The sequence below is a fragment of the Cebidichthys violaceus genome, unplaced genomic scaffold, assembly GCF_023349555.1.
Source record: "Cebidichthys violaceus isolate CVI_PGR_0920_01 unplaced genomic scaffold, fCebVio1.0.p SCAF_1, whole genome shotgun sequence".
Classification (NCBI taxonomy): domain Eukaryota; kingdom Metazoa; phylum Chordata; class Actinopteri; order Perciformes; family Stichaeidae; genus Cebidichthys; species Cebidichthys violaceus.
In genome coordinates this window covers 17,272,561-17,296,327 of record NW_027176262.1, presented here as the reverse complement: position 1 = coordinate 17,296,327, position 23,767 = coordinate 17,272,561, and the positions used below count along the sequence as shown (strand labels likewise).

General features: G+C 43.0%; 1 protein-coding gene across 9 annotated transcripts in view; it reads left to right on the top strand.

Moving 5' to 3' along the window:
* LOC137874066 (protocadherin Fat 3-like) overlaps positions 1 to 23,767 on the top strand; it is a 227,113-nt gene that overhangs the window by 66,019 nt on the left and 137,327 nt on the right. For 8 of the 9 annotated variants that reach the window (XM_068712737.1, XM_068712713.1, XM_068712721.1 and 5 more), the window contains exon 2: positions 20,167 to 23,493. The exons of the other annotated variant lie outside the window; for it this stretch is intronic. In XM_068712737.1, the coding sequence (XP_068568838.1) occupies positions 20,184 to 23,493 (3,310 nt within the window). In that variant the 5' untranslated portion in view covers positions 20,167 to 20,183. The remainder of the gene's footprint in view (positions 1 to 20,166; positions 23,494 to 23,767) is intronic. 9 annotated transcript variants of the gene reach the window in all.

Below are 23,767 nucleotides of genomic sequence, written 5' to 3'. Positions count from 1 at the left end.
CTGTTCTTTTGTTCAGGCCTAAACACTTTATCAGACATCCCTCCTCCTCCTCCTCCTCCTCCTCCTCCTCCTCCTCCTCCTCCTCCTCCTCATGTTTCACCTCCCCATCCTCCCCTTCTTGTTTTCTGTGTCTGCTGCCCAAGACCCCTGGGGAGACTTGGAGGGACATGGTGAGGATAATGTTACACGGGGAGCCTAAAACTAAGCCTTAACTGACACACACACACACACACACATATGCGCGCGCGCGCACACACACACACACACACACACACACACACACACACACACACACACACACACACACACACACACACACACACACACACACTCACACACTCACATAAGTCTTAAATGGATCAGAGCTTCCAGAGCAGAACAAATGGGCCCGGTAGGAACAGAAGCAGAGGCGAGGGGAGGTCTGGACCGAGCTGGAGCTCTCACGCTTATAGTGTATACAGCTCTGCTGGGACACACTCAAGCAGACGCACAGACACACACACACACACACACACGAGCCATAGGCACACACACACACTCTGAAAAAAGGCCAGGTTGATTGGATTTAGTTTCCTATCGTGTGGGGTGGAGCAGAGAAACACACAACTGTTTTAGTGCTTGAGTTGAGGGCTCACACACATACACACACACACACACACACACACACACACACACACACACACACACATCCTCAAGCTGTCCCCCTGCCTTTCTTCTGAGCCACTGAAGTAAATGGTCTGTCGAAGTCAGTCTTATGCAATTATTTCTGCTTCTCTGCAATGCACCCACTCTGAAGTGTGTGGGTGTGGGTGTGTTAGATAAAGCGTATCTCCTCATATCGTAGCAGCACCCACGCCTCTCTGGTGAAAAATGAATGCTTTCTGCACCACTGAAACATGGCAAGTGTGAACCATCCCATGCACACAGACAGTAGCAGAGCCAGTGTTGGTTAGAGGGAGCTGCAGAGCATGAATATGTATAAGGCTGAGCCAGATTCTCTCTGATTCAACACATGTATGGATCAGAACGTTGCCTGAGTGTGTGTGGGATGCTGCTTATCCAGCTGCCAGATGACCGTGAGCACACATAGCACCTCTTCAGGCGGCGTCAAGGTCAAAGCTGCTATTTCACTCAGTCTGTGCATATGTGTGTGTATGTGTCTATGTTTATATCACACAGTTTGTTTTTGTCACAATTTGTGTGTGAGAGAGAGGGAGCCACTCATCTTATTAAGTATTGAGAAGATAGCAGCGGCTGTCCTTGATGCTCAAGTATCTTGTCTCACAGAGCAAAGCCTTGGAGACACAGATATGGCTGCTCATTTGGTTTCATTATGTGTATGTGTGTTTGATGAAGAAAGAGAGGAGGCCAACTCTTAGCTGTTATCTGTGAGGGGCTCTGCTGGAGGCAGTGTCTTGGAGCTACACCTCAGTCAAATAGTATTTTTCTCTGAAAGTGTGTGTCAGAATGATTGCGTTGAATGCCGATCACATGAAAAAAGACAGTTCACCTTTGTTTTCAAATCCATGTCACAGGACAATTTGTCAACAGTCATTTTGATATTCCTACATGTGTATTGGACCAGAGTTTCAAATTAACTGTGTATACTGTACACTAATCCCAGCCGGCCTACTCACATCAACATGATTGAGCTGCGCCTCTTGTCCAGATAACCACCTATCTTCTAAATGTACAGCATTCTTTTCACCACGCTTCCCAAAGCAGCACTAAAGAGCTTCGTAATGTCAACTGTGCTGAGGATGATGATGAACACATTTTTAGAAATTGGCATATTCAACTTTTTGTGAGATATATCAAAAACACATAAATCATAACTCATGAGTGTTTCAAACAACACAAAAAAATAGGTGGTAATGTTAAGTATGAAAATCATGCTTTCAGTTAGCCACCCTTCATAATTCATGTCCCTGGATGAGAGTAAGTTTTATTAATTCTGAAATCCAATGGTTCCCATTAGTTTCATAAATATGCACGACATCTGAATTTGTCATCATCTCTGTGTCAAACCTGCTGAATAAAAGCATTTATACATACACACAATACACACCAGCAGTCTGCATGTCCATGTGTCCCCCCTAAAGGCTGTGTCATCAGTGTATGAGTGTGTGTGTGGATGAGTGAATGTTGACATGTCATGTGAAGCGATATGAGTGCTTGCTAAGGCTTGAGAAGTGCTATATAAACGCAGATAAAGATATCAGATTCGTTCATCTTCAGTCAATTGTCAGAGTGTCTTTAGTGTTTGGAAAACACTTTAGTTTAAGAAGGGCCTTAAGATGGATTTTTATCTTCAACTGAGCTTCAAGAAGCTTTTAGGAAATGAGACCTTGGTCAATATCTAACTGTAAACTAACTTCAACGACACACTGGGCTGGCTAAAATGTGTCTGGCTAGCGATTATCAAACAAACTTTCCAGTCTGGTGTTTGACTAGCAGCTCTGTCTAATTGATTGATCAATAATTGTCTAATACTTAGCTGCATCAGACAGAGCATGCCAGTTAGGTGATGATGATGACGAGGAATGTGTGTTGCAGCTATACATACTCAGGGCATAAGTCGTGTGGCACCATGTGGTAGTATTATTTGTATTATACTATGAGATATTTCTATCAATGAAATTATAATGAACAATAATATATTCTGTAGCACCCAAAAATACTTTTTGCAAACCAATATGAGTCAGTCAAACATGGCTCCTGCAGTAAAACAAATACAACCAACCAAATATGTTTAGTATGAAAGCTAATTCTAGACTGAAAATGTTGCTACTGAAGATAATCCAGTCTTTACTTCATAAGTAATTTGATAGGATGTAGATGTATTTGTTGGAGTAACCATGAAGTTTACTATAATAATGTGGCTTTTCCCCAACATTTAGAAAAAAAGGTTTCCCATTATATTGAAACCCCTATTAAGTTACTTAACTTTAACCGTTCAAGCTGTAATCTGCAAAAGTAATCAACCACGTGTCACATGTGACATGGTATAGAGTTTGCAGCTGTGGGCCTGTCTTTTCCTCCCTTTGAAAGTTGTTGGAGTTCCTGCCTTTTCCCACCAAGCCTCATGAATCACTGGGGGTTACTTTTGGTTTGATGGATGTCTGAGTCAGTAATTCTCAAGGATGTTTTAATGTCGCAGGACATGAAAGCATGCAGATTGGAATATGTGGTCTACTTAGTAGGTCCATGATGTAGCAGTCAGTTAGCATTAGCTCTTTAAAGCTAATATGGCAGCCTGGTGGATCCAGTCTGACTCTGATTCTACTGTACAAAGGGAAAAGTTAGAGCAGGATTATTGATCAACTGCTTCTGAATACCTCACTTAATTTTCATTCAACTTTTCTTTTATCGGACTATTTCTGTTATAAATGTTAGGTTTGGTGTGTGTGTGTGGTTTGTTGTTGAGGGCCATGTGCTTATGTTTTGTTTTTGTCAGCCTACAGTTTTCTTCCTCGAGTTCCGCCCTCTACCACGCCCCTTTCCTTGGGCTCAGCTGTGGGTGATTCTGATGATCACTCCCAGCTGACTTAAATACCCCAGCTTTCAGCCGACACGCCGTCAGTCCGTCCTGGTTACCTGTCTGAAGTTGTGCCACGTAAGTCTGAAATTGTTTGTTTTCAGTGAAGGCCATTTCTAATCTCTCTGGCTGTCTTGTGCTCTCCTGCCGCGTTGAGTCGAGCCCCGGATATTCACCGGCGCGAAGAGGCCGATCTGCGTGGTACCACGGAGTACACCGATCGACGTCCTGTTTTGTTCCCTGTCCAGACCGTTTCCAGGTGTGAGTTTGGTGGAGTTTCCCTCCCGACTCCAGAGGCTGCATGATCCTGCTTCGGTAGAGTTTCCCTCCCGACTCTGGAGAAGCTTCGGTTTGCTGGACACGGTGCTGTAGTTTTTTGTTTATGTTTTCTGTTTGAACTTTCATTTAAAATAAAGTCCTTGGTTGGATTAAACCTGCTGTGCAAGTGTGCGTTTGGGTCCACCTACTACACCACATAACAATAAAGGGCTAGTCCTCTGATTTTACAAATTCAGATAAGTTTACCCGTCATTAAAAGTACTACTCAGCCTGTGCAAACTAGAGAAGAAAGGTAACAGTTTTTGTAAAGAACTACAAAACTGTATATTTCAGCAAGAATACATGCATGGTTGGACTACGACAAAAAAATCATCCCTGTCACAATCGATCACACCACCATCTTCACGTTGCCCTGTGTTTATAGTACCAACATGCCTCTCCCTAAAAACACTAAAGTCATGTAATTAGTATGGAATCATGGATAATTAAGAGAGGAAATATAATTGATACCTTTTTAAAAAAAGTGGCATTGTATACTCCATTGTGATGAGCCAGGCTTTCCACGAGGAGACGGAGTTGTCCCAAAGTATCACGTCTGAGGATATCCCCGTATGTGCAATCAATCAGATTCTTTGTTTTATTTATCTAATATTTGTCCAATACGGAAGACGACTCTCTGCAGGACACAACCTCTCAGCTGAGCTCACACACACATTCATATAGAGCATGATACAGACAGACATATATCATACATCATATATCAGTGTCAGTTGAGAAAACTGAACAAACTGTTTTATGGGCCAGTTGTCGGCCTGTCCAGCCCAACCAACATGTAGGGAGAATACATTTTGGATGGAAGATAAAGAATGAATATTTACTTCATCCTTCTGCAATATCATTAGACTCAAATGGCATTGATCTTGACCCATAAAATAAACTTTCTATAATTAGTCATGCATAAGAATTAACCCATGTTTACAGTAGTGTGTTCGGCGAGAGCAGGTTACCATCCTGTTGTAATGTAGAGCTACAGGGCAGGAGAGACTGAGCAGACCTGCACTCTTTACATCTCCCCCCTCCCAAAGCATTGTCCTATGATCCGCCTCTCTCCCATCTCTCTCTCTGTCAGAGGGCTCTGCAGGGAAACGGGGGTTCTCATGTTCCACGGCAGCTGGATGGGGGAGGAGAGACAGTGTGTGAAACACTGCTTCATTCTCTGCTGCCATTTTGTCCTTGTAGCAGCACTATTAATATAGTGTGTGTGTGTGTGTGTGTGGGGTTTCCCACTTGATGCAGTGGTGTGGTTTGTGACTGCAGGGCTGACACACACCTCGTGGTAACCTCCTCACTCTAGCTGGTAAACTGAACACTGGTTACCACAAAGACTGAAGTAATTTTATGAATGGAAGATGATTCTACAACACAGTCAAATAATGATTGCATGGAACTTAAAGCACTCCATTTATTTATTATTTGGTGAATGAATGCAGAATTTGACGTTTCCTTCTCAATTCCTGCTTTTTTAAGCAAAAAGTTGCGTACGCATACAAGGAATTTGACTCAATTTACATTGCTCTCAACGTACATTACATTACAGTCATTTAGCAGACGCTTTTATCCAAAGCGACTTACAATTCAGGATCTATCTACACACCGTAGACGCAGCTACGGGAGCAATTTTGGGGTTAAGTGTCTTGCTCAAGGACTAGTTGAGCAGGAGCCGGGGATCGAACCGCCGACCCTCTGATTGAAAGGCGGCCCTGCTCTCCACTTAGCCACGGTCACCCTGTTCTGTGACGGCCTCAGAGGTTTGTTAAGAGAATATTGGGGACCATGAAGTCCAAGGAACACACCAGACAGGTCAGAGATAAAGTTGTGGAGAAGTTTAAAGCAGGGTTAGGCTATAAAAATATTTCCCAAGCTTTGAACATCTCACGGAGCACTGTTCAATCCATTATCCGGAAATGGAAAGAGTATGGCACAACTGCAAACCTACCAAGACACGGCCGTCCACCTAAACTTACAGGCCGAACAAGGAGAGCACTGACAAGAGATGCAGCCAAGAGGCCCATGGTGACTCTGGATGAACTGCAGAGATCCACAGCTCAGGTGGGGGAATCTGTCCACAGGACAACTATTGGGCGTGCACTCCACAAATCTGGCCTTTATGGAAGAGTGGCAAGAAGAAAGCCATTGTTAAAAGAAAACCATAAGAAGTCCCGTTTGCAGTTTGCCAGAAACCATGTGGGGGACACAGCAAACATGTGGAAGATGGTGCTCTGGTCAGATGAGACCAAAATTGAACTTTTTGGCCTAAATGCAAAACGTTATGTGTGGCGGAAACCTAACACTGCACATCACCCTGAACACGCCATCCCCACTGTCAAACATGGTGGTGGTAGCATTATGCTCTGGGGGTGCTTCTCTTCAGCAGGGACAGGGAAGTTGGTCAGAGTTGATGGGAAGATGGATGGAGCCAAATACAGGGCAATCTTGGAAGAAAACCTGTTGGAGTCTGCAAAAGACTTGAGACTGGGCCGGAGGTTCACCTTCCAGCAGGACAACGACCCTAAACATAAAGCCAGGGCTACAATGGAATGGTTTAAAACAAAACATATTCATGTGTTAGAATGGCCCAGTCAAAGTCCAGACCTAAATCCCATCGAGAATCTGTGGCAAGATCTGAAAACTGCCGTTCACAAACGCTCTCCATCTAATCTGACTGAGCTTGAGCTGTTTTGCAAAGAAGAATGTGCAAAAATCTCAGTCTCTAGATGTGCAAAGCTGGTAGAGACATACCCCAAAAGACTTGCAGCTGTAATTGCAGCAAAAGGCGGTTCCACAAAGTATTGACTCAGGGGGGCTGAATACTTTTGCACACTGCACTTTTCAGTTTTTTATTTGTGAAAAAAATGTAAAATCATGTATAATTTTCTTTGTACTTCACAATTGTGTGACACTTTGTGTTGGTCTTCCACATAAAATTCCAATAAAATATATTTATGTTTGTGGCGTGTAATGTGACAAAATGTGGAAAAGTTCATGGGGTATGAATACTTTTGCAAGCCACTGTACAAATAAACAAAAGAACAGAGGTAAGCATAAACATGTAACTACTATGTACAATGTACGATATAAATATATATCCAAAAGTATATAAGAACATAAAGAACAACAACAATGACAATGGAAATAAGGTAATAGTGCAAATGGAGGTAATAGTGCAGTATGACCGATGTTTCTGTTCATCAGAGTGACGGCCAGTGGAAAGAAGCTGTTCCTGTGTCTGGAGGTTTTGGCGTACAGTGCTCTGTAGCGCCTACCAGAGGGGAGGAGTTGGAACAGCTTGTGTCCAGGGTGTGATGGGTCTGCAGTGATCTTTCCTGCCCGTTTCCTGATTCTGGAGGTGTACAAGTCCAGGATGGAGTGCAGGCTGTAACCAATGATTCTCTCTGCAGACCTGAAAGTCCATTGTAGTCTGTTTCTGTCCTGTATGGTGGCCGATCCAAACCACACAGAGATAGAGGAGCAGAGGAGCAGCAGCTCCTGAGGCAGGTTGAACTTCCTGAGCTGGCGCAGGAAGTACAACCTCTACTGGGCCTTTTTCAAGATAGTGTCGATGTTGGAGGCCCACTTTAGATCCTGAGAGATTGTGGATCCCAAAAACCTGAAGGTCTCCACCAGAGAAACAGTACTGTTGAGTATGGTGAGGGGGGGGGGGGGGGGGGGGGCAGTGTTGGGGAGCTCCTCCTGAAGTCCACTGTCATCTCCACAGTTTTGAGCTTGTTCAGCTCCAGGTTGTCCAGCAGGTGCCCTTCACAGATCCTCTGTGCCGGTGGGGGTCGGTTGGGAGAGGTGAGGAGGTGGCAGGTGGTGTAGATGCTTGTTTGGTGTAAATTACTTAAACATTCATTTTCTAAAATGTTCATTTGATAAACCAGTATTTTCATCGATAAAACTCAGTTCTTGGACATCCTCTCTGTCTGATAGTTGATCATCAGCACCTCTGGTGTCCAGGTGTCAGACACAGGTCCATGTCCTTAATCTGCTCCTTCCTCTCTCTTGGCCGTCTGAGGCTGCGTTTACACTAGCGTGGTAGAAACATTGTTGGGTGCTTGTGCTGTGTGTGTAGCTGACCAGTCACTCTGGCTTTCTCTGGGATCATTTGAGATCTCTATACAGCTCATGAGCCATGACCATGCTGTGATTATAAAGTCATGATGAGGTCAGTTGGCTGTCTGTATGTCATGTTTCTTGTAGCAATACTGCCTTTTGGGTTATTTTTGAAATATTTTCTTTGATACTTTTGGTGTTCCGTGTTCCCTATGACATCACTGTGGACAGATGTTTGTTGAAAAGTTGAAGCGCTGGTGTGGACACAAGTTGTTTTCATATGAAAATGTTTTTTTAAAAACAAGACAGTGTAGATGAAGTGTGACTTTGTACCTGTCAGACCAAACAAATGTCAAACTACCTTTGATAGGAACACATCGGTCAAAGAAATGAAAAGTTTGTATCCCGGTCATCGTTCAGTAATAAAATGCTAATACACAGCGGAGCATCTCACATGTGCGGCTGCTGACAGATGAAGTCACATTGGACAGCAGTATGAGAAGCTGCTTCCTAACTGTTGATCATTTCAAGCATCAGTCAAGCACTCGTTTGAGTTCAAATCAACAGGTTTTAATAATTGGTTTGTCTCAAAATGACATACATTATCTGCCAACCTCATTATAATGGTGAAGAGGAAGAAAGCTGCTTTTGAGAAAAACGCAAAGAGCCATGTGACACAGTACTCTAGTTGTTCTAGATATTCACAAAATCGGGCCAAAACTGTCCAATCAGATTTGACTTGGAACTGTCTGATTCAGCTACAGCCAAACAGAGAACAATGTTGTCATTACCTATAAGAATAATGGCCAGATTGTATTGTTGAAACACCAGAATACTACCCTATATTGGGTTCAGTATACAGATAATCAGTGTTAGCTGTACAGTTTGTCAGTTGCAGCTCCAGTCCACACAGTTGTTTTGAGAGCAGCCGAATGGAAATGTGACCCTCCTCCTTTTCAACAATCCCATTGATTGTGTAAAGCCTCTAACGGCCCTCAATGGGAAAAGGGGTGAGCTAACTCATGCTAATCAAGAACACACACACACACACACACACACACACACACACACACACACACACACACACACACACACATACACAAAACTCATTTCTGTGCCCCTCTGTAGTTCCTTAATAAGTGTTTGTGTGTAAACGAGGATAGGAAGAATAAATACCCGGACGCCGCACAGAGAGGAGCCAATTAAAATCATTAGGGCTCAGTATTGACTGGACTTCCGCAAGCTGGAGAGAAAGGGGGAGGAAAGTGAGGGTAACCGAAAGATGAGCCCTCGACTCATTTAAATCTTGATTTCTCTACAGAGTTGTACAATGTGTTCATATTACCTGTTTCCACACACATCACAACCCACACACACGGGGGGGGGGTAAACTAGGGGAGGAGGAGAGGAAGGGGAGAAGAGAAGAGGAAAGTAGTAAAGATAGGGATTAGGGATGGAGGGAGTAATTAGGAGAGGATGGATAAAAGTAAAGATTAGAGACAAAAAACAGGAGAAAGAGTGAGTGCAGCAGGGAAGAAGAATAACAGGAGCAAATTAAAGAAGGTGAAAGGGAAAGACTGAGGAGGAAATACTTGATGGGGAGGGAGGAGGAGGTGGAGCTTTGAGTGAGAAAAGGTAGGAGGAAGGATAAAGGAAGAAAAGAAAGAAAAAAGGAACGTGTGAGGAGCAGGGAGAATTGATGGAACAAAGCTGACAATACAAGAGAGTAATGTGTGTGTGTGTGTGTGTGTGTGTGTGTGTGTGTGTGTGTGTGTGTGTGTGTGTGTGTGTGTGTGTGTGTGTGAGAGAGAGAGAATGTTGACAGAAGGAATTCTTTTGTCTCTCTCACTGTACCAGCACTGAGGAGCTGGCTGGCACCTCCCTATTGGCTGATGGGACATTCAGAAAAAAACATTCCTGAATGTGATTGGTCGGCTGGGTCCAGCCCTCTCTCCTCTCACAGACCTTCTCACGTCTCAATATGGACCAGACTGTGTTGGATCTCTGCATTCTTTTTGATACAGTAGTCCAAGCAACAGAGAAAATGATACCAACAATTTCCCCTGTTGCCTGAAAGTTGTTCTTGTGTAGCGGCTGCAGTGAGCATGGGTCTGTGGTTATTCACAGTGGTTCTGAATCGGATGATTTGATCTGGAAAAGAGCAGTTTTGTAGTTTGTGAACATACTTACATTTTTGTGGAAACAGAAAAATGGGAGTTTCTCAGATGAATGAAGAATAAATATCCAGACCGGTGTCCACTGAGGACAACTATGTGATGGGATGAAAGCTCTCCTCCCCTCACTGTTAATTGCTCATCCATTACTCAGAGCCAGATTACATACACACCACAGACACTGGAGAACATTAACAGCTTAATGGATATGTGTGTGTGTGTGTGTGTGTGTGTGTGTGTGTGTGTGTGAGTGTGTGTGTATGTGTGTCTGTGTGTGTGTGTGACATTAATAATCATGGTGCAGGTCTGCATCCTGCTCTCTCATTTATTATATACAACCACTTGTTTTTGTAACCATTACTCCAGGGCTATATTCAGCTGATAGCATATTAGGCAGGAGCTGAGTGTGTGTTGCCCACTGCCAGTCTCATTAAGAAGGTGTCATTTACCTGAAACCACAGAGGCCAAAAGCCATTAAAACACATAGTATCACATCCCTGAGCACACACTGTGTTAATACAAGGGCTGATTTTGCTACTCTGCTAAAATGGAGAAAGGGAGGCTCACTGTCACCCCTCTCTCTGGTACCAAGCTAGCTCGGAAAGCATTAGAGCATTAATGAGGTACTGGAATTTTAGGCCGATGCCAGTAGCATTTATACATTTGTGATAATATCATATTGGTAATCGTTTTTAAAATAAACACAAGTTGACAATACATTTTTGATAAGAATCTTAAAAGTAGTTATTACATATTTTTTACATTTTACAGTTGCAATATTAACTTGTCAGTGCTTTCTGTTGGACAAGCTGTGTAATGAGGGGACTGTGGTAGAGCAGGGTCGTCCTTCAATCAGAGGATCGGAGGTTCGATCCCCGGCTCCGCTACTCCATGTCGATGTGTCCTTGAGCTAGACACTTGACCCCAAATTGCTCCTGTAGCTGTGCCAACGGTTTATGAATGGGTATGCATGTTAGAGTTCTGATGGGCAGGTCGCACGTTGCATGGTAGCCCCTGCCATCAGTGTATGAATGGGTGTGAATGAGTGAATGACGACATGTAGTGTGAAAGAGCTTTGAGTGGTCAGAAGACTAGAAAAACACTATACAAATACAGTCCATTTACCATTTAATGACATTAGTGTTTCTAAATGCCCTCAAACCTTTGTCATTATAGTACTGCAGTTTGTCTTTACTTATGTGCCAGCATATACACTGATCTGTGACACTAATAATATTGGTCCTGTCCATGGAGTGGTTGGGCTAGGCCTTAGTTGACCATTCCACTTCATTAATTGTGTTTTATAAGATATCAAAGCCAAAGGAAACAGGACAGGTTAACTTCAACAGTGTCTATACTGGCATTTGAAGAACAACTCCTCCTGTGCTTTATTGAGTGCCCTCTGGGCTTTGCAGTGATTTTTCTATCATCCTATCACTCCTTCCACCAGACATCACAAAAGACTAAAAGCCTTGTTTGCTCTGAGAGAACAGTGACCTCTTTGTGTTGTCTTCCGTAATGTAACTTACAGTATATAGTGCATTTCAAGAGCAGAACAGCACACAGAATGGACTCCAGCTGGCCGTGCTGTAGCAACAAAACTACTTGGTCATGTTTAAGCAACAAAACTGCTTGGTTAGGTTTAAGCAAAAAAAAATACTTGGCCATGCTTAGGCCACATAACTACTTGGTTAGGTTTAAGCATCACAACTACTTGGTTATGTTTAAGCAACAACGTTTTATGGTTAGGTTCAGGCAACATAACTATTTGGTTAGGTTTAAGCAACAAAATTACTTGGTTACTTTTAGGTAAAGATCCCAGTTTAGATTACAATAAGTGTGTTTGTTACATAACTGGCTTTATTTATTTATTTTAATTTTTTTTAAATACATAAAGTTCAACTTGGTTTCGCGCAGGACATGAACAGTGGTACCAGGGTAAAAGTCCTGTGTTTGTTGGTACTACTACATCTGTGTAGTTTCTTCCTGAACACCAGTTATACACTTGGCTCACTCTGTAAATTCACAACCAATACGGCATACCACATTCTCTGTCCTTGGACCCTCACATCTGAAAAGTAAAAACTCCCCAACAATACCTTTAACAGTTATTGCTTTGCATCACCAAATATTGTCTGAATTGGTTATTGTCTGATGCATTTTTAAGCAATGTCTTTTGACGTTGTAGCAGAAAGACAAAGTATGAATTGTGGGTAATTGAGTTTTTCTGGCCCAATGGATGCCTTTCTGCTGATTGATGTTTTAACCACAGTTGACAGTCACGATTGTGGGCGCCATTGTGCTGCAGTTCTCTGTATGGATGAGATAATACACACTCCCCTTCTCTCTTCCTCGGTCTCCTCCTGCTGTCTTGTTGTGCTGTTTGTTTTCTCCTACACCTCTCATGCTCTCTATTCCCTCTTGTCAGCCAGTCTGTCTTTCTGTTTGTCTTCCTACACTCCTTCCACATAGACGAGGCAGTAATTATTACAGCAGGACAGAAAAAGCAGTCCCAGTGTTTTGCTGCATAGAAGGATTTGGCAGTGAGGCCCTTTAAACCAAATTAAATCATCTATGGCTGTTAGGTGTATGGAATGAGGGGAGCTGTGGATACGTGGTAATTTAGACAGTGTTGCAGATCATCCATGTTCAATAAAGACACCATTTAGTGCTATAAAAAGTCACAGCTCAAAAAGGCATTTGTGTGCATCAATCAAGGTTTTAAATGTTGATCCTCCTCATCAATTTTAAGATTAACTTCACACTGAATCCAGTTTTCTGTCTTAATAAGTTAGTTATTGCTTGATTAGGTGACACAGGTCCCAATCTTTAGTGTTCATTATTATAATATATGAAAACAGAAAACATAGTAGTCCTGTAGACCATGAAAAGGCCAAAAAGGCCCAAAGTGATGCTCAGCCACCTGAACTAGCACCACTACTGTTATGCAGTGAATCACAGGGACTGCGTCCTGCCCTATGTGGTAATTATTGTCTAATTAAGTCCAGCCACGCAAAAAAACAAGAGTTTCATATGTAGCTGTGTTTATATGTATTCCGGATGATATAATATCTAGATATTAAAATAGACTCCCGAATGTCCGATCCACTCCAGGCTAAACCAGCCGATCATACAGATATTATTTTTCCATTTGGGATGTCAGTAGTTACTGTATGGTCCAGCCTAGCCGTCACAGCAGACAGCACAGAGTGGAACACTTCCAGTCAGACTAGGCCAATCGAAGGCTTTCAATATTGAGGGGGGGATATGAGCGGCCGCTCCCAATTTGTACCAATCCTTGTTTTTGTTGAAACCTGATTTTCATTGTAAATGTGATAAACCGTGACGAGTGTTCCAGGTCACGTAGCTTTGACTGGCCGGTCTTGTTTTGATTCAGTGCAGTGGTTACGTGCGGATACACACTGACACTTGGAAGTCTTCAGCATTATCACATTCTCTTTATATCACAAAAAAATATATTAGTGTTGAAATAAAAGTTCCGGGCTGACTTTCAGTCCCAGTACGTTCCTGGTGTTGTTATTAATACGGCTGACACTTGTCCAGTGTAGCCAGCCAGGGGAAAAGATAGAAACCAGAGCAAAAGAAATAACAATGATTTCACAGAGCAGTTAGGGAATGTTGTCAGTGCTTGTGGGGTAAAGACTGGGGGGGGTGAGTCGTGGTTTGAATGCACTTATTAAAAGTGTGAAGGGGGCATTTTCAGACTAAAATGGTTGTCATCTGTCTTCAAAATTTGGCAGAGAAACCCAATTTTGTGAATCAGTCATTGGAAACAAAACAATAGTTACAAAGTATTTAGTAAGGTCTTTACACAACACTATTGTAGCCATGGATTTGTGAATATATTTCCAACCAGGCAGTTTCAGCAAAGTCACCAGCATCATAATCTGCATGTAACATTGTAAGAGTGTATGATCTTGATACACTCGTGTTGTTGTTCGTTGTGAATTTATGAGCTTCCGTATAGTGTACAATATTTATGCATACAGTAATTCTTTTGGGATCGACTTTTTTATAAATGAACAATTCCCAAATGGCCTTATCTTTAAACTGTGAGAAGAGTGAATTTGTGCATAAATGAACGTTCCTGACACTCTATACTGCCATTTTCACATCACCTTATATTATCTTGAACAGGTCAACCAGCCATAAATCACTACTTTGCATTTGTTATTGAAAACATACACACATGTTAAATACTTCTAAAATGAGACCAAATAAATGCATTTAGGAGTCAACAGGCTCTCTTTTTTCCTCTCAAACAAACAGAATGTGCGCTGCCGTTTCATATTCAATCAAATGTTTTAATAAGACTGTTACAATTATCAGAACAATACGAACATTCAGGCTCCCTCATGTGGCAAATATAAATGTTAAATAAAACACTATGGAAGAAGTTTTGCTAATGTATTTGGTGACCTAAATAAAATCTCCTGCGACCCACGGGAATGGCTACTATAGAGGACGTTGTTTGGTGGTTAAAGAAGTATTTTCAGTACATTATTCTGTCAGCTCCACCCTATGTGTGTGTCCATGTGTTACTTTGTCAGCGTGTGAGCAGGTAGCTAAGGCAAAATAGCTGTTAACCTATAGTTGTACATTTGCAGGGTCAGAGCCAGTGGCAGCAGCGGTGTGTCAGGGGTGTGGATGCTGCTGGTTGCTGTTTGCCACATAATTCAGGGCCAATCAGCCTGCAATGAAAAGCTAATGAGAGGGTGTTTAGAGCTGACAGTAAGTGGGGCTTCTCTGTGGAGAATGATAGTGTTTTTCTGTGTCGCTATCCCTTGTGGTGTGTGTGTGGCAAACATTTAGCAGACACAGGCTTGTGGGGTTTCCTTGTATAGAAACAACATGGCAATTATGCACTTAAGAAGAAGCAGAAGAATTTAAATTATTTCAATTTCCAGGGTGTCTGCAGTTTCTTCCAAGGAATAGAACATTTTCGTCAACCAATCACATTGTGCGTACCCTTTATTGTACAACAACACCAACACGGAGGCTCAAGACAAGACAAGACAAGACAAGACAGCAAACTGTATTACTCCTTTCAACCTGGACAAAGGCAGTGCAGACCAAATCCATTCCTTCTGTTCATATCTTTCACAGTGAAAACCTTCTTAACCAGAGGGAACTCAAATTCACTCAGAGCATTTGACTAAAACGAAACTCAATAAAGTAGCTGACAGTACCTTAGGCTATACATGAATGGTAGCTGGTCCTCTGCCTGCCAGACACTGCTCTGGGTCCCTTGAACGAGTTAGTGTGTCCTCTGCCTGCCAGACACTGCTCTGGGTCTTAGGATCCTGGTTGTTGGACCGCTGCCTGCAAGATGCTGCTCTAGATCAATAGAACCTATTACTTTGTCCTCTGCCTGCCAGACAGTGCTCTGGGTCTTAGGATCCTGGTTGTTGGTCTTAGGCCATGTCCACACTACTACATTTCCATTTGAAAACGCATATGTTTTGCTACGTTTGCACTGAGCGTCCACACTATGCCGGAGTTTCCGAGCACCGAAAACGGAGGAGTTTGAAAACGATGATGCCCACACCCGTGTTCACTACTTGATTGGTTCTTAGCAGTCACAATGTGTCCTTCCCTGATTCGTCATGCCCCTATCACGTGAGCCTTTCCCAGAAAATCACAAACAACAGCCTTGATTACCGATCGACTACCACGTTAATTAGACATGGATAACTGATTACAGGTGTTACTGACCTTATTGACTTTACTAGCAGCTGTTCAATTAATGTCTGCATTTTTACAAAGGAAGCAACTGTTATTGTAGTGATTAGTGAGCGGCGTTATCAGCCCTACAGAGCGGCGGTCATCTGAAGTCACGGTTAGCAACTTTGAGGAGGACAGACACACAACGGAGGACTTTCCTTTCCTTATTAATGCTTATTTTGTTCTGCACAACTATTGTGAAGTCCACACACATGAACTATAAAGGAACAAAACATGAATTGCTCTCCAGTACGACAGAGACTTCAGCCACGAGTGAGCCGCCGAGTGAGAACAGACAACAACAAAACTGAGAGGAAATGAGCGAGAGCCGTGTGTGTTGACCACATTTATTGACCCATAATCTAGTAAACTTGTATGTGTAAGTGTTAATATTAAAATAAATTTGATATGAGAGAGAGAGAGAGAGAGAGAGATAGAGAGAGAGAGAGAGACAGAGAGAGACAGAGAGAGAGAGCGAGAAAGCAAGACCTGCCATGTTGTAACTAAGTTTGAAAAGTAAAACTTCTAAAACGTTCCACGAAATGTGTCTGTTTGAGTTTATAGAGGAAGATTTTAGAGAAGATCTTAAGTATCAAACATGACCTACATTATGACTACATTATTACTCTGTCGTATTATTTTTAACTAAGCAACCAATCTACTTCCTGTCTACACCGGCCCACATCCCCATGCCCAGTGTACGTGAATAGTCACGTAATATTCGTTTTCAGGCGTTTTAGTCTGGACGAAGATCATTTCGAAAACGATGCTGAAACGCCCGTGTGGACGGAGATCGAAGTTTTGAAACAAAACGTATTAGTGTGGATGTAGCCTTAGGATCCTGGTTGTTGGTTCCTCTGCCTGCCAGACGCTGCTCTGGATCATTAGAACCTGGTAGTTGGTCCTCTGCCTGCCAGACGTACTACAGGAAGTAGCCCTGGGTCAATAGAACCTGGTCGAATGATGTATGAATAACAGTTTTAATCTGACTATTTGATATATTCCTGTTGCCCCCCCGCCCCTCCGCCCCTCCACCCCTGTGTTAAGGCCTGTGAAAAGTGCTTTAGCAAGGACTTAAGACTTTAAAAAAAAAAATCAGGATTATACAAGAGATACATTCAAGGCCTCATGTCATAGAATACTTGGAGGTTTCTTTAGACTCTACTTGGTGATGTCTTGGATTCTCTCTCATGCTGTATGGTGGTTTGTTTCTTCTGGTTATGTCACATTTATTTCTACCAGACGTACTAGGACAGATGTTGATCTCAACGCTTTCCTGATCCAATAAAAGGGATATAGTTGGCCCCTAAATATTCTAGAGCTTCTCTCGGAGCCTTACTGCATCACTCGACAGACTATCACTGTTTGGATTCCATTCGAAAGGTCAATGTCTTAGAAGTGATCAGTGTTTTACACATTTTTGATTTCATCATCTTGAAACTGGAAAGATCAGGCATTACGCGGGATTAACAGGATGAGACTGCTTCAATTGTAGGGAACCAATGAAATAATCTCATACTGGCAGGTTGTTATCCAGAATATCCAGAATAGGTTTATTTTCAAGAAAATAAAAATTGAGAACATAAAAATGACTGTTGTGAATGACTACAGAGAATTACAGACCACACATACTTGTACATGTTTTAGCACTGGTTTCCTTTCATTTCTCTGCTCTTTTGCAAACAACTTGCACTTCTGATTAATATAACATGGCTCAATATATAACGTACTGGTGTGGTCTAAAAGAATGCCATAAATATCAAAATGAAAACTTCATGTATTCCCCCTTGTGCTCCCACAAACTGTTTAGCTTCTCACCTCTATCTACATGCATTTACAACTCGCACGCACGCACACACACACACACGCACACGCACACGCACACACGCACACACACACACACACACACACACACACACACACACACACGCAGAGTTTCCAAAACCTAAAAAAGAGAAATGTGTTTACAGCCACACTTAATAGAAAACACAGGCCGCAGCACAAATTTGCCACAGGGTGTGACCAAGCAGCTCCATTCTGCCGATGGCTCGGTTCTCTGGTAGAGAGTCCTTGTGAACACTGTTGTCCCCATTCTCAGCAGAACAGCACATCTGGTTCCTGTGCTTAATGTCAACCCACTGCACACTGCCCTCCAAGCAGCCCTAAGGGCAAAGCTCTAATTATGGAGTACAGGAATGAGCTCTGATGGTCACAAGTGTGTGTGTGTGTGTGTGTGTGTGTGTGTGTGTGTGTGTGTGTGTGTGTGTGTGTGTGTGTGTGTGTGTGTGTGTGTGTCAAACATATCAGAGGACACTTTGCCCAGATGTGTGTTCTTAGTACTTCCAAATGTGGCTACCTCTTGGGTATTATGTTGTATTGTATCAATTTAAAATAACAGCAGGCTAAATTCAAGCTCTACAGTTGTAACAGCAGTGGCCAAACAGGCTGCTACAGTCTCAGGAATGTTTTCACATGCCATTTCCTCCAGCATTCTTGTAATAATAAGCAACATAAAGGGATGAATGGACTTTGGCTTGTTGTTTGATCTTGTCGGTTGCATCTTAAGCAATACTGGACATTTTGAAAGTGAGCACATAGTATCTGTTGGGGCTCTGATGGTTGCTTCATGCAGCCTTGCCTGGTATCCCATATGAATACCGATGAGATATAGGGGGATCAAGCCTTTGAACCCAACTAACCCAATTTGCAGGGTCATAAACTGGTGATATTGGAACACACACATAATGGTGGAATCAGCAGGATCTCTGATGTCCTGAAAACGTCTAAAACCTGTTTTTGATGTTTAGACGCTTTCTTTAGGAGCAAATCTCGGGATTGCTGTGTCCATCAATGGTTACAGTGCAGACAGGACCGCAAGTTGCTAATGCAGCATGACCTTACCTAGTGCAGATTTATAATTTAGATAATATTATTCAACTTTAGGTTAAACAGTTAAACAATTCAGGTGGTTATATCGATGGAACAACTGTCCTCTATCCATTCACATACACACATCTGCAGACTGGAAATACAGGCAAATAATCCAGATCATTTCAGATCCCAGACATGTAGTGACTGTGCCATGAGTGAAGTGAAGAGTGAAAACGGAAAGAAATCAGCCAGGATTCAAATGGTTACTGCAGTTTCGATGCATCATTACTGGGCCTCCCTGCGAGTGCTAGTTTTTCAAAGGAGAGATGTACTGACCCAGTAAAGCTGACTGAGACTCTCAGACACCCAACATAAAAGTCCTCTAAACCCCTGCACTGTCCGCCGTCACTGACTCAAGTTGACACTGAGATGACAGTTTAAGGTCAGACAAAAACTGAAGTGTTTTTGGCGTTTCAACCGTTTGGATTCCAGCCTTTATTCCCTGAATGACTGTTGGATTGCATTTAGATGCAGGCTTAAGCATCGGTTTGCTTTGTTTCAGATGAGATGGTTTTTGGTCACACTCGCAAAGCCAAATGTTGTTTTTTTTTTGTCTGTGAGTCAGAAGTTAAAACTGGATCAGTTCCTGTTTGAAACCAAAAAAAGGTTGTACTATTGCAGGAGCTGTGTGTCTGTGAGTGTAACTGTGTGTATTGTTGAAAATGTGTAGATTTAGCTCTGCACTTGAGCAGTGTGTTATTATCAGTGCGCTCAGACACCGTCTGTCTTTTCCTACCCCATCTCTCCATCCCTTGTGGTGGAAAGTGCAGAGTCATCAAATTGCAGACCACTGTGGCACTCCTATGGCCACAACATGGCTTTCACTGGATCCGGCTTTTCTCCCAGAGCCTATATTGGCACATATCTGTGGCTGCCTACTTTCAGAACACTTTTTTCTTAAAAAAGAGAACAACATCTGAACACAGCAGCTAGTTGTTTCAGCCATAACTGTTTTGCATCTGAAGATATTACATGGTTTTGAGACATAGGGCTGGAGTTTTTATGTATTTCAGGAAATGGGTTATAATAGGGTCATGTGTGGCAGCCCGACATCTTGCCCTCTGCACTTATTTTCTTTAGTGTTTGTTTTGGTGATGTTACGCTTCTCTTCCTAGCCATGCAATTATTTTGTTCCTTCTCAAACCACCTCTGGTTTTTCTTAAACTTGCAATTGACTGTTGATTGACTGATTGAGGCCACGCAAGGATGATGTAAGCCTTTCTTTTGGTTTCCCGGTAACTGTAGACACCCCCTTCCCTCCCCACTTCCAATCAATCTCTGTAGTCCAATGGACATAACAAAAAGGATAAAATAAGTCTATGTTATAAATTCCCTATGTAGCTAACCATTCTGTCCCCCTGTCTCTGTCTGTCTCTTTCTTTACAGGATGGAGGGATGATGGGATGGATGTGAAAATGGGCCAGTGGGCAGGGATGCGAGCCCCTCTCCTCGGCCTGGCCCTGCTGCTGCCGTTGCTGCTCTTCAAGCCACCACCCTGTTGCGGCCAGAACACCCAGGGTGGCCTTCAGGATGAACCTCACTTTGGCTTCACTCAGGCTGTCTACCATGCTACGGTTTATGAAAACTCAGCTGCACGCACCTATGCCAACAGTAAAGTTAAGATGGGCATCCACCTGGCCCAGCGCTCCTGGGAGATCCGCTACAGAATCACATCAGGTGATGATGAAGGGCTTTTCAAAGCAGAGGAGTACGTGCTGGGCGACTTCTGCTTCTTGCGCATAAGGACTAAAGGTGGCAACGCAGCTATCTTGAACCGAGAGATTCAGGATAATTATGTATTGACAGTAAAAGCCTCTGTCAAGGGAGAGACCTTCCTTGAGACCTGGACTAAAGTCAGCATCCAGGTCTTGGATATGAATGACCTGCGACCCTTGTTCTCACCCACTACTTACTCCGTCACCATAGCGGAGAGCACCCCTCTCAGGACTAGCATAGCACAAGTTACCGCCACAGATGCAGATATTGGCTCCAATGGGGAGTTTTACTATTTTTTCAAGGAGAAAATTGAGCTATTTGCTGTACACCCAACCAGTGGAGTGGTTTCTCTCAGTGGAAAGCTAAATGTTGATGAGCAGAACCGGTACGACTTAGAAATCCTGGCGGTAGACCGTGGCATGAAGCTCTATGGAAATAATGGGGTCAGCAGCACAGCCAAACTTTTTGTCCATGTAGAGCGCGTGAATGAACATGCCCCAGTCATGAATGTGGTCACCCACAGCCCCTCGGAGCTTGATAAAAACCCTGTGTATGCCATGGTCACTGTTGAAGACTTAGATGAAGGCTTAAATGGAGAAGTAGACTCAGTGGTCATTGTTGGTGGAGACCCTTCAGAGCAGTTTTTTGTAGAAAGATCTGTGGAAGGCGAGTTTGCTATAAAGGCCACTGAGTCATTAATTTGGGAAACTTACCCTTATGGCTGTAACCTTACTTTGCAGGCTAAAGACAGGGGAGCCCCACAGAAGTTCTCTTCCGTCAAGGTTGTTCACATTATGGTCAAGAAACGGCAGACAACAGAAGCTGCGTTTGAGCGGGAGTTGTATGATGTTAGTCTGAATGAAATTTCACCACCAGGCACGATTGTAGAGGCTGTCAAAATCAGGCCAGAGCCGGATGATGCAGAATATATCATGACACCTTCTGCAGATTCAGCTTTTTTTCAGATGAACACATTAACAGGCACAATCTCCACCACTCAGTGGTTCACTCAGGTGTCCCAGGATGTCTTTAATCTGGAGGTATTAGAAATAGATAGTGAGCTCAAAGTTAAAGTGCGGGTAACCATTCAAGATGCCAATGACAACCCACCAACATTTGATCAGGCCTCTTATGAGGTTTTGGTCAATGAAAGTGTACTTGTTGGGACCAATGTATTGACAGTTTCTGCAGTGGATGAGGATAAAGGAGAAAATGGATACATAACTTACAGCATTTCCAGCCTTCAGCCATTACCCTTCAAAATCAATCAGTTTTCTGGTAGCATCAGCACCACTAAAGAGTTGGACTTTGAATCCTCATCAGAGAGTTTTGCATTTGTTGTCAGAGCATCTGACTGGGGGTCGCCTTACAGGCGAGAGAGTGAAGTCAATGTAACAATCCACCTGGAAAATGTAAATGACAACCAGCCATTGTTTGAGAAGGTAGCATGTCAGGGTGTGATCTCCAGGGATTTCCCAGTGGATGAAGTGATTACCACAATGTCTGCGATTGACATAGATGAGTTGGAGCTAGTAAAATACAAGATAATTTCAGGGAACGAATGGGGGTACTTTGACCTCAACCCTGATTCAGGGGTCCTTTCACTGCAACATTCCCTTGCCACAGCCACTCCAAAGAATGGTGTCTTTAGTCTTAAAATAACTGCAACAGATGGTGAGAACTTTTCTGATCCAATGTTTGTTAACATCTCTGTTGCTCATGGCAAATCTCCTCCCAAAAGTTTCAACTGTAAAGAGACAATGGTAGCCCAAAAGTTAGCTGAGAAGTTACTCAAAAAGTCCAAAGCTAGCACCAAGCCCAAGATCGAGGAAGGTTTTATTGACCTTTTCTCTGTCAATCGGCAAACGCCCCAGTTCGACAAAGCTTTCCCCACAGATATTGCTGTACGGGAAGACCTAAAGATTGGTTCGAGTGTTTTCAAGGTCAATGCCTACGATGGTGACACAGGTTTCAACGGTCAGATTCTATACTCTATTTCAGATGGAAACACTGACAGCTGTTATATCATTGACATGGAGACTGGCCTTATCAGTGTCTTCCTCCCTATGGACAGGGAAAAGAGGGATCGTTATCTCCTAAACCTAACTATCTATGACCTCGGCCTGCCACAAAAAACTGCCTGGCGTTTGCTTACTGTCTACATAGAGGATGCTAATGATAATGCACCCCAGTTTTTGCAAGAAGAAGGCTATAGAATTGTCATACCCGAAAACACTGCCTTAGGTACCGATGTTATCCAGGTTGAGGCCACTGACAAAGACCTTGGACCTAATGGGGAGATTGTATACTCTGTTTTGACCAGCACCAGCCAGTTTGGTATCAACTGCAGTAATGGGATAGTGTATGTTGCTGGCCAACTAGACAGGGAGTTTGTTTCAGCTTTTAACCTGAAGATTGAGGCCCGGGACAAGGCAGGGAAAGGGGGCCAGAGGTTTTCTGTGATCACTTTGAAAATCATATTAGAGGATGTGAATGACTGTCCCCCACTATTTATCCCAAATGTGTACAAAGCCAGGGCTCTGGAGGATCTTCCAGTAGGAACTGTTGTGGCATGGTTAGAAACGCAGGATCCAGATTTGGGGTTGGGAGGCCAGGTCCGGTACTCTCTAGCCAACGACTACAATGGATGGTTTGAGGTAGACAAGGCCAGCGGGGCTATTCGGCTGACAAAAGAGCTAGACTACGAGACCCAGCAGTTCTACAACCTCACTGTGAAGGCCAAAGACAAGGGAAGGCCTGTTTCTCTTCTCTCTGTCACCTTTGTAGAGGTGGAGGTCGTAGATGTGAACGAAAATCTCTACGCTCCATACTTTTCCCACTTTGCCTTGACAGGATTAGTTAAAGAGAATGCCCGGATTGGAACTACCCTGCTCCAAGTCATTGCTAACGATGATGATGCTGGCAGAGATGGAGAAATCCAGTATTCCATTCATGATGGCAGTGGACTGGGACGATTTGCCATTGATGAAGAGACAGGTGAGTTTCTATGAAAATTGTTACCCAGGGTTAAAAGTCACAAATTACATTAACTCTCGCTACTGTGACAGTCGTATTATTGTGTATGTGTACTTTTTTGAGGTTTTACAAGTTATTCTACTTGTACTTAACTATTTTTAATCTCAAGTATTGTACTTTGCAAAATTTTGAATTGCAGTTACAGAGAAAGAACAAAAGCCACATTAAAAAAATCATGATAAACTGTGTGAAAATGGAGAAAAGCAAGGTGGCAGAGAAGAAGCTACTGGTGTGT